The sequence below is a fragment of the Elephas maximus genome, chromosome 7, assembly GCF_024166365.1.
Source record: "Elephas maximus indicus isolate mEleMax1 chromosome 7, mEleMax1 primary haplotype, whole genome shotgun sequence".
Taxonomy (NCBI): domain Eukaryota; kingdom Metazoa; phylum Chordata; class Mammalia; order Proboscidea; family Elephantidae; genus Elephas; species Elephas maximus.
In genome coordinates this window covers 57,876,066-57,887,386 of record NC_064825.1, presented here as the reverse complement: position 1 = coordinate 57,887,386, position 11,321 = coordinate 57,876,066, and the positions used below count along the sequence as shown (strand labels likewise).

The 11,321-nt window shown below is 41.1% G+C and overlaps 2 protein-coding genes across 3 annotated transcripts in view; both read right to left on the bottom strand.

The window, feature by feature from the left end:
• Positions 1 to 348: 348 nt before the first annotated feature.
• Positions 349 to 2,794, bottom strand: LOC126079234 (tripartite motif-containing protein 5-like). The gene is made up of 4 exons (XM_049890162.1): positions 2,372 to 2,794; positions 1,700 to 1,795; positions 789 to 1,019; positions 349 to 579 (listed from the first exon to the last, which is right to left on the bottom strand). Exons 1-4 carry the CDS (start codon positions 2,792 to 2,794, stop codon positions 496 to 498), a joined length of 834 nt encoding a protein of 277 aa, XP_049746119.1. The 3' UTR covers positions 349 to 495.
• Positions 2,795 to 2,858: 64 nt separating this feature from the next.
• The window catches only part of TRIM34 (tripartite motif containing 34), a 29,900-nt gene continuing 21,437 nt past the window's right edge, over positions 2,859 to 11,321 (bottom strand). The window contains exons 9-10 of one of the 2 annotated variants that reach the window (XR_007518193.1): positions 5,086 to 5,143; positions 2,913 to 2,941 (exon numbers count right to left, since the gene is read on the bottom strand). The gene's annotated coding sequence lies outside the window, so the exon portion shown is untranslated. Of the gene's footprint in view, positions 2,942 to 5,085; positions 5,144 to 11,321 lie in introns of both variants that reach the window. The other variant, XM_049890116.1, reaches the window with a different exon arrangement.

Here is an 11,321-nt window from a genome sequence, read left to right as displayed (position 1 = left end):
AAAAAACTGAGCAAGAAAAAAAAAAAAGGAGAAAAAAAATTACTAAAATCAGTAATGAAAGAGAGGACATCACTAAGGGAGTTACAGAAATGAAAAGGAATATAAGGAAATACTGTGCCCAATATTATGTCAACAAATTAGACAACTTAGATGAAATGGAAAACTCTTAGAAAGACATGCATTACCAAAAGCTGATATAAGAAGAAATAAAGAGAGGAAAAAAAAAATTGAAATAAACCTTTACAAGTAAAGAAATTTTAAATCTTTCCAAAAAGGAAAGCTTGGTCTAATATAGATTCACTGACAAATTCTGTTGAATATTTGAAGGAGAAATAATACCAACCCTTCACAAATTTTATTTCAGAAAACAGAGGAGGGGACAGATCCCAACTTATCCTACAAGGACAGAAGGGGAAAAAATATCGTTGGAATCCAAAGAGTATTCGTTTGCCTGCGATTAAACTGAGTGAACAGGTGTTGGACAAATGTTCAACATTAGATCACAGATAACAGGGGCTCAGAGAACGTCACTGGATACAACGGATCTTTTCTCCAATTTCTCCAAATTTTTTCACTGCACTTCATAAATCAATAAAAAGGAGATTTTCCTTTGGTATTCATGCAGTCAATTACTCCTATAATCTCTGGAATACATGCTGGGAACTGGTACCATAGGACCAAATGAACTTTAGCGGCACCACAAGAAAAAGTTCAGTGACGCAGAAAAGAAGACATTTAGTCTTAATTTTCTCAAATCTCAAATACAGAGGTTCTCTCCCAAGTCGAACCTGCAGCATCTCCATTGTTGTCCCTTGTAGCCGATGCTGCAGATCTGACATGAGTTTTTTCACATCATCACTCTGCTGGCCCAGCTCATTTTCAGCCTCTGACAGGTTCTGCATAACACTCTCCTCCTCGCTCTTCAGCTCCTCCAGCTCCTTCTGCTCCTCATTGTCCAGGATACTTCTCAGCTGACTGAAGTTTTCCCGGACACTCTGTCTCTCAGTCTGTATGTATTTCTTCAGAGATGAGAAGGGGCGGAGGGGGAGGCGTGTAGTCTATATTAGCAGAGGGTTTATTTTGCAATTGGCTAGAACCCAGGAATGGAACTATTTTCTTTGGTAAATTCTCAAAGGAGTGGAATATAGAATCAGGAAAGCAACTGGGGGGAAGCTGTTATTTTTTTCCTATTATTTTCCCTCCCTCACTTCCCAAAACAATGGCTACAAGTCAGCCATATCAAAGCCTATCCTGAGCCAAAGTGAAATACCAAGATGAGGCTTATCTTTCACAGAGCTTCCCAGGGCACTCATGTCTCCTTGCATGACTCACCACTTCCCCACACCCCCACCACCAGCTCAATGTTTAACACTGAGGTCAAAACCCTGGGCCATGTCAAATGTCTTCCATCAGAGGAGTCACAGCATTAGATACTATGACAGGACTGGGACACAAGATTCACCAGCCTTCCTCACCAGAAAGTAACCTCTGTATCTTTGGCTATAAATACTTGCATTCATTTCTAACAGATTCACTCTCCACCCTCTAACCTTCCATCAGGGAAGGGACAGAGAACAGCACTAATCAAGTGTTTAATGAACTCGTTAACTATCAGCGAACAAAGAGGTCAAGGCGTTCTTGTGACTAGGACCCTGCCAATGAACCTCTCAGAACTTCCTCAGAAAGAGACTTTTCCTACCTTCCAGGAGTCCCTCTCTTCTCTGAGGTCAGCTTTCCACTTCTCAGCTTTCTTCTGCTCCTTGCTAAGACTCTCAAAGGCTGCCTGAAGATTCTTCTGTGAAAATTGAATCACATAACAATCAAACTATGAGCTTTCTTAGCACCTGGATAGAGGTTAAATTGAGGGAGAAATCAGACTAATCAGAGAAGAGACAAGAGTTTACAAAAGCTGTGAGACTGGCTTCAGTATCTATGACTTGGAAAAAAAAAAATCTAAGAAGATGAATGTACTCTTTACATCTCAGATGACAGAAGTGATTTTTACCTCATCAAGAATAGCATTATTCTATCTTGTCCTAGAAAAAGAACCTGAAAAGTCCTTTCCTTTTGACCTATCAAGTTCCGCAGCTGCCCTCTAGCTGGGGCAATGAGAGTTTCATTTGGCCACCAAATATTCACCCAACTAGCAGAAGGTACAACATTATCTACCCCTGGCCAAGAGTCTGTATTCAAGGTGTATTATTTAAAAGGGTGAAATACGCAGGAATGTCCTTCAGGCCTAGGAGTGTAGGGTATGGAAATAAGTAACAGACCTCAGGTCTATGGTGACAAAGTAATTAAAGTACAATGGAAAGTGGTGATTTCCATGAGGTTCTATTTTCTACCTTGTTTCCCTCCACCCTGGTCTCACCTGGTACTCCGGGACAACCTCCTCCACAAGGAATGTAGGGTGACCACGGTGCTCCTGAGACCTCTCACAAAGCCAGCAAATGAACTTCCCATCCAGTTTACAAAAAAGCCTGAGTTTCTCTCCATGGTGGACACAGTAATTTTCCTTCTCTTCTTTTTCTAGACTCATCTTCACCTCCTTAAGTCTCTCTACCATGCTGGCTAGATGCTGATTAGACCGTAGGTTCCCAGGCTGGTATTTGATCCGGCAGACAGGACAGCTGCTCTCATTTTCTTGGCTGACCATGGACTTCTTATTATCTTCAGTGATACAGGCTTGGCAGAAGCTGTGGCCACAATCTAGGCTTATGGGTTCCATCAGGAGCTCCAAGCAGATGGGGCAGGTTGCTTCCTCCTCTAGGTTCACCAGGATTTTTGAAGCCATTGCACTGCTCCCCTGGATTCTTCCTGTCCTGACTTCTGAGGCTCTTCTTGCTCAGACTCTTAGGCTGCTCGACAAATTCATAGAAATATAGGGGAAAAAAAAAGAAACTTGTGCAGAAATCGAGGACAGCCCAAGAAGACTGAAATACTGAAGGACAAAAAAGAAGAGGGAGAGAAATAGGAAAGTTCAATCACCTGGCAAAAAAGGCTTTCAATAATAATTTCAAACACCTTATTCTTACTTCATGTCACATAATAATTTCCATCCTTAGCTGTGCTAAGGAGTATTTTCCTTTATACCTACTGGGCATAAGAACAAACTTGTGAGATCCTTGTGTGGTCCATCGTCTATCATGTCTTTATTTCCCATGCCCAAGACACATCTTCAATGTTAAAAGAACCAAATCCACTGATGCCTCAGGGCTTTTACATTTGCTCTTTGCTCAGTGTGAAATGTTCCCGATATCAGTATGACTCACTCTTATACTTCAGTCAACTCTCCCCTTACAAGTCCTGTTATCCAAAGGGCTCACTCTGACTAGCTCATTTGCAGTGTAACCAGTCCCAACATTTGCTGTACATTTGCAATTTCTTTTATTATCACTATACAATAAATGATACAGTATGTGTATGTACATGGTTACAGCAAACTCAGGTGTAGAAATAGAGGAAGTAAATTACTTAAAAAGATTGTTTATCTTCAGTACATAGAGGTGAGATAAACCTATCATATTTAGGGTCCTTCTTCAGAAATCTGTCTGCTACCCTAGAAGTTAAACATAGATGAGCAGAGATAACTTAAAGAACGCAATTAATACCCATAGGAATAAGAGTGTGGATTGGAGAAATCCAGACCATTTAGGAGGTTCTGAGTAATCTCGTGTTTGTAAAATGGTGTAATTTCACCTTGACCCGGAAATACGGCAAGGATGTTGTTGACAGGAGTCTAAAGGTGTGTATGTATTTGGATGGTAGGGAGGGAGGGCATGAAGATACATTCATAGGATTACACATGAGACCTGAGAAACAGAAACAGATGAGATGGCTGTCAGTCTTGAGAGAGAAGTTTCAAAATATTAGGTAAGATCATCCAACAAATTATAATTGATGATAAATAGTATAAGAATTGGACTAAAATCCAAAAATACAAAGATAATACTAAAAAGAAGGTTTAAATCATTATGGACCTAGCAGTCACCTGGACAGTCATAGTAAATTAAATAACCAGCTATATAAGTACAAAAGGGCATATGTGATAAACATGCCTAGAGAGAGGTACACGTTGTGAAATCAAATAGTGGTACAAATAAGAGGCTATCAAAAATTCAAAAAAGAAAACATAAACTGAAAGCTGAAGAATATCAAGGAACTATGGGATAAGAAAGAGGAAGAATGTTTTAGGTAGAAGAGATTACACAAGTGAATGCAATGTTCATGGAAAACATGGCATCTTCTATGAGTTTTAAAACGTCAGTGCGGTTAGTATATGGAGAGCTACTACGCCTTTGGTACCACATGAAACAACAGTGACCAGAAGATATAGCACTTCCCAAATAATACATATTGTACATAATCTTTCCTAAAAGCAAGGAGAAATTGTCAAAATTTTCCCATGAAAAGTAGAGTGAGGACGTAACAGGATTTCATTTGGGTTGTGAAAGGCTAGAGGGATCCAGCGTGGAAGTGGAAATACCAGTTAGAATGCACGTACAGTTGCCCAAGGGACAGATAGATAACGGGAGCTTGCAGGGCAAGTTGAAGGAAGAAATGGAGAGATGAGAGTGAGAAATAAGGTGAGGTAAAAGTGACAGGGTTGGGAATCAGATTGGATATGTGGGAATAAAGAGTTGTCATCAGGCCTGAGCCACTTCTTCTTGTAAAAAGACATTGGCCTTATCTTCTAGGAATTTCTTTTTTTTTTTTTTGCTACAAACCCAATGAGTTAAGATAAAGAGGAATGTCAGTTGCTTTGCTGGCCACATTACTGAGAGTAAAAATGGCCTAATATGTACAGTGCATTTAGACTGCGAAAACCTTGAATGGACCTTAAATGTCAGTTGGTTGAGTAAGGCCTCAGCATCTACAAGGAGTTGTGGCTCTCATAATCAAATAGTTCCTTGGAGGTCTCTGGATTTCTGACTTTTAGAAGAAAATCTCTCCTGCCTGACAGAGACTGGAGAAACCCCGAGAGTATGGCCCCCAGACACCCTTTTAGCTCAGTAAGGAAGTCATTCTTAAGGTTCACCAAAGACTAGACAGGCCCATATAACAAAATGAACTAAAGAGACATACCATTCCTGGAGCAAGGACTAGCAGGCAGGAGGGACAGGAAGGCTGGTGATAGGGAAACCTAGATCAAGAAAGGAGAGCGTTGACATGTCGTGGGGTTGTTAACCAATGTCATAAAACATTATGTGTACTAACTGTTTAATGAGAAGCTAGTTGGTCCTGTAAACCTTCATCTAAAGTACAATACAGAAAAAAAAAACAAAACACTCCTTTTGAGCATGCAGCCTACCTAAGCTGAGATAGTTTCACATGCATCCACGTGCTTTTGTACTCTTACAAATGAGCCGTCATGAGAAGAATAAAGGGCCTCCCATTGCACTATAAGGACCCTCGCTGAGAATTCACTGAGGTAGCCATGCTGGCATGTTGTGTCTCCTGCCCTGTATCTCCTAAGCTAAGCAGAATTGGCCAGTTTATGCCCTACTGGGCTGTGTGAGTGGGCGCAGCAATCCAAACCCAAACTACTGCTAGTGGTCAAGGAGTGGGTATCACAGTGGTGCTGACTCTCATAACCTGGTCACAATAGAGTCAAATAACTGTGAAGCAAAAAGAAAAGAATGGGCAGATCTAACTAGATAGTAGTGTACTGATGGTTCCCAAGGTTTCACGGTGATAGAAAGATAGGTGGTATTTAACAAGCAATTAATCTTTCACTTCCTCTGAGAAGGTGAGGGAGCAGTGGTGAAGACTGTATGGAGATAACTATGTGTGTGGGGAGATAACTATAGGCCTGGAAAAACAGCCCACTTCCCCCATCATGCATGAAATGAACCTACTGAGGAATAAGGATGACAGTGCACAGGTGGCATAATGAACCCATGGTACAGTTACTGAAAATCAGTCTAAGGCCATATGCAGACAGCCCCTGGCTGCAGGGATTATGGGCCAGATCAGGCTCTGATGACTGGCAAGCCCAGGTTATTACATCATATGATTATGTCCTCCCTGGCTTTTGACCATTGTCATTGTTGTTAGGTGCCACTGAGTTGGTTCGGACTTTTGAAGACCCTATGTTACGGCAGAACTAAACACTGTGTGGTCCTGCACCATCCTCACAAATTGCTATGTTTGAGCTGAATGCTGCAACTACTGTGTTAATTTATCTCGTCCAGAGTCTTTCTATTTTTCGCAGATCCTCTACCTTACAAAGCATGATGTCCTTCTCCAGGGACTGGTCCGTCCCGATAACACATCCAAGGTACATAAGACAGAGTGTCACCATCCTCACTTTCAAGGAGCACTCTGGCTGTACTTCTTCCAAGAAAGATTTACTCATTCTCTGGCAGTCCATGGTATATTCAATATTCTTTGCCAACACCATAATTCAAAGATGTCAATTCTTCTTTGGTCTTCCTTATTCACTGCCCAGCTTTTGCATGTATATGAGGCAATTGAAAACACCATGGTTTGGGTCATGTGCACCTCAGTCCTCAAAGTGACATCTTTGCTTTTTAACACTTTAGAGACGTCTTTTGCAGCAGATTTGGCCAATGCAATATGTCATTTAATTTCCTGACTGCTGCTTCCATGGGCATTGATTGTGGATTCAAGTAAAATGAAATCCTTGACAACTTCAATACTTTCTCTGCTTATCATAATGTTGCTTACTGGTTCAGCTGTGAGGATTTTTGTTTTATGTTGAGCTGCAAGCCATACTGAAGGCTTAGTCTCTGATCTTCATCAGTAAGTGCTTCAAGTCCTCTTTCCTTTCACCACACAAGGTTGTGTCATCTGTATATCATATCATAGGTTGTTAATGAGTATTCCACCAATCCTGATGTCACATTATTCTTCATATAGTCCAGCTTCTAGGATTATCTACTCAGCTTACAGATTGAGTGTAAGTATGGTGAAAGGACACAACCTTGACGCACACCTTTCCTGATTATAAACCATGCAGTATCACCTTGTTCTGTTCAAATGACTGCCTGTTAGTCTATGTACATGTTCCAAATGAGCACAATTAAGTACTCTGGAATTCCCATTCTTCTCAATGTTATCCATAATTTGTTATGATCCACAAAGTCGAATGCCTTCACAAAGTCAATAAAATACAGACAAACATCTTTCTGGTATTCTCTGCTTTCAGCCAAGATCCATCTGACATCAGCAATGTTATCCCTCTTTCTACATCCTCTCAGAAGATATAGAATCCAGCTTGAATTTCTGGCAGTTCCCTGTAGACTTACTGCTGCAAACTTTTTTGAATTATCTTCTACAAAATTTTACTTATGCGTGATATTAATGATATTGTTCAATAATTCCACATTATGTTGGATCACCTTTCTTTGGAACAGGCACAAATATGGATCGCTTCCAGTAGCTTGGCCAGACAGCTGTCTTCTAAATTTCTTGACATAGATGAGTAAGCATCTCCAGCGCTGTATCCATTTGTGGAAACATCTCAGTTGCTATTCTGTCAATTCCTGAAGACTTCTTTTTCGCCAATGCCTGCAGTGCAAGTTGGACATCTTCCTTATGTACCATCAGTTCTTGATCATATGCTACCTCCTGAAATGGTTTTTGACCATAGCTATGATTAAACCATACGGGCAGGGACTGTAGTTATCTTTCATCCCACCAGATCCAATCACTGTGGAAAAGCCCCAAGAGCCTACGGTGTAAAGAGCCAAATAGCATGCATTCTTTTTTGGGGCTGTGGATCTTGTGTTCATAGTGGGGCTAAGAAGAGCTGATGCCAAAGGAGCCTCAACTGCAATAGACACAGAAGAAAAAATGTCGGAGGAGCCAGAGCCCCACATAGGGGGAGTGGCCCTCTATTAACAATGACCGAGGGCCCTGCAGTAGGTGGAGAGGTAGATAAAGGAATCTGAGTGGCATCTACCTAACAGAATTCCCAGGTCAGCTGGCTTCCATAAATGTCAGATGATTGCACAGATGATTACAGTTGAGTCTTCTTCTTTCATCTGGACTTATAAGAATGAAAACTCAAAATGTCAAAGGGGCAACAAAGACAAGCCACAAACACACTAAAAGACAGTAAGTTGGTGATTTTAAAACCAAAAACATACGGATAGAGACAGAACTTTGTTCTTTTGTGACAGGGACAAAACTATGTCTTGAGGCTTGATGAAGCCTCAAATTTACTGATGGTTCTAGTTTTTTTTTTTTTTTTATATGGGAAAGGAACACTTAGGCTGGGCAATGCCATCTAGTACCATTCAGCATGTACTCCCTATAATTCTACCATAATAAAAGATGAAACAGGAAAGTAACAAAAGAATTCTAAAACTCGGTGATAAGTGTCATGACACAGGTGAACTGAGCAAGTTCAGAAGACAGGTGCCCAACAAAACTTTGGGTGGGGAAGGGGGCAAGGATGATATTCCAGAGGCGACAATATCCAAGTCAACTAAGCCAAAGAAAGATGCGGTCCGATAAGAAGTTAAGTGAGAAAAGAGTTTTGACTGGATTTACCATCTGCTTGAGTCAGCCTGGGATGCAGCTGTATCTTCCATGAGAAATGGGATGATTAATCAAAACTCTTCCTTTAACATCTAGGTCAACTGGCATAACAAAGTGTATTAAGAAATCATTCTGCTTCCCACTTTGGTAAGTGGCCTCTGGCGGCTTAAAAGCTAGCATGTGGCCGTCTAAGTTGCATCAGTTGGTCTCAACCCAGCTGGAGCAAAGGAGAATAAGGAACACTAAAGACACAAGGAAAATATAAGCCCATGAGACAGAAAGGGCCACATAAGCCAGAGACTCCATCAGCCTGAGACTGGAAGAGCTAGACAGTACCCGGCTACCACCAATGACTGTCTTGACAGGGAACACAATAGAGAATCCTTGATGGAGCAGGAGAAGAGTGAGATGCAGGCCTCTAATTCTAGTAAAAATACCAGACTTAATGGTCTGAGACTGGAGGGGCCCCAAAGGTCATGGTCCCTGAACTCTCTGTTAGCCCAAAACTAAAAACATTCCCGAAGCCAACTCTTCAGACAAAGATTAGACTGGACTTTAAGTCATTTTATGTCTTAAAAAAAAAAAAAAAAAAATTTTTTTTTTTTTTTTTTTTTAAGACATAAAATGATACTGGTGAAGAGTGTGCTTCTTAGCTCAAGTAGACACATGAGACTACGTGGGCAGCTCCTGTCTGGAGGTGAGATGAGAAGGCAGAGTGGGATGGGAGCTGGCTGAATGGACACAGGAAATACAGGGTGGAGAGAAGGAATGTGCTTTCATATTGTAGGGAGAGCAGCTAGGGTCACATAACAATGTGTGTATAAGATTTTGTATGAGAGACTGACTTGAATTGCAAACTTTCACTTAAAGCACACACACACACACACACACACACAAAAACTCTCACCTACTTTAACTCCCTTTATCATGGGTGTCAAGATCTTGTAATCAGGCTACTTGTTCTGTTATCTTTTTATATCATTAATACCAATCAAACGACTAATCATATCTTATTAAAAGGTGCCACTTCTAGAAATTCTTCCTAAATGTTCCTCATGCTCCTTATCTCTCAGTAGAACTCTACTTTTGTGGCAGATAGGGCGCAAAGAGAAGGATAAGCAAGGTTAGTGATTTTTAGGGAACTACAATAGTTTTTTGAGTCTGGACTTAGGGCTTTAATAGAATGAGGGAGCTAAGAAAAGGCTGTGGAGCTGACAGCCCTCACACCATCAAGGATCCTAAAGATAGAGAGGACAGGGTACATGAAATTTATCTGGAGATCCTTGCCGAAATACTACACTGATGCAATGACAGGCATTAATAAACTATTAGGTTTCAAAGATCCTTCTAACTTTCCCCTATTGCTCTCCCCAAAGGACTTATTTCCTCCCAGAGCAGGTCCAGGCAGTAAACTGTCTTCTCTGCCAGCCCCTGTGCAGAACTGACCCAACAGCTTGGGTTGTGGCCCTTGGAGCCTCTATAGCCTCCCTCTCGAGGGCTTCCGTCACTAGGACCCTCAGGAAGTCCTAGCCTGAAACTAGGCTCTCTCGAAGAGGTGAGGACTCAACCAGCATCCCCAGAGTTAGGTAATAAAAATTTATGAATGGAAGGCAATGGAGAAACTGCAGTGGGCAGTCTGATGTCTTCCTCATTCCTGGCCAGGACCATTCTATTTGGCGTCCCCTATCCCACATAGGGTCTCTCTGAGTCGGAATCCACTGGACAGCAAAAGGGTTTGCTTTGGTTATCCCACATCAGAGAGCCCTGGTGGCACAGTGGTTAAGAGATCAGCTGTTAACCAAAAAGGTCAAATCCACCAGCTGCTCCTTAGAAACCCAACGGCTCAGTTCTACTCTGTCCTATGGGGTCACTATGAGTTGGAGTCGAATCGATGGCAAAGGGTATCCTCCAAGCACTCCCACCCCCATCTCTCACATCAAGCTGTGAATCCACATACAGATACTCCTTGGATTACACAGACTACGCCAAAGTTTGGTGGGGAAATGTCTGCCAACACGGTATTTCTCAAAATCCATATTACCAGCCAAAAATTTAAACACAGCTGATTAATCTGCATTCGTTCCACTACTGAAAATAAATGCCATCAATAAAAAAATCACAACACAAAAAAATTAAGTCTTCACATTTTTTAATGAGATGGAGAAACAAATCACCAACTTCATATGGAAGGGAAAGAGGCCCCAGATAAGGAAAGCATTACTGTAAAAGAAGAACAAAGCAGGAGGCCTCACTCTACCCGATTTTAGAACCTATTATACACCCACAATAGTCAAAACAGTCTGGTACTGGTACAACAACAGACACATAGACCAGTGGAACAGAATTGAGAATCCAAACATAAATCCATCCACATATGAGCAGCTGATATTTTACAAAGGCCCAAAGTCAGTTAAATGGGGAAAAGACAATCTGTTTAACAAATGGTGCTGGCATAACTGGATATGCATCTGCAAAAAAATGAAACAAGACCCACACCTCACACCATGCAAAAAGCCAATTCAAAATGGATCAAAGACCTAAATATAAAATCTAAAACGATAAAGATCATGGAAGAAAAAATAGGCACAATGCTAGGAGCCCTAATACATGGCAAAAACAGTATACAAAACATTATTAACAATCCAGAAGAGAAACTAGATACTGGAAGCTCCTAAAAATCGAACACCTATGCTCATCCAAAGACTTCACCAAAAGAGTAAGAAGACTACGTACATACTGGGAAAAAGGTTTTAGCTATGACCTTTCCGATCAGTGTCTGATCCCTAAAATCTACACGATATTGCAAAAACTCA

Coding starts and splice junctions, on each gene's coding strand:
- LOC126079234 (XM_049890162.1), bottom strand. CDS start 2,794: ATGGCTTCAAAAATCCTGGTGAACCTAGAGGAGGAAGCAACCTGCCCC. Junction 1,796..2,371: donor AGGTTGTCCCGGAGTACCAG/GTGAGACCAGGG, acceptor CAATTTTCACAG/AAGAATCTTCAGGCAGCCTT. Junction 1,020..1,699: donor AAGAGAGGGACTCCTGGAAG/GTAGGAAAAGTC, acceptor TCATCTCTGAAG/AAATACATACAGACTGAGAG.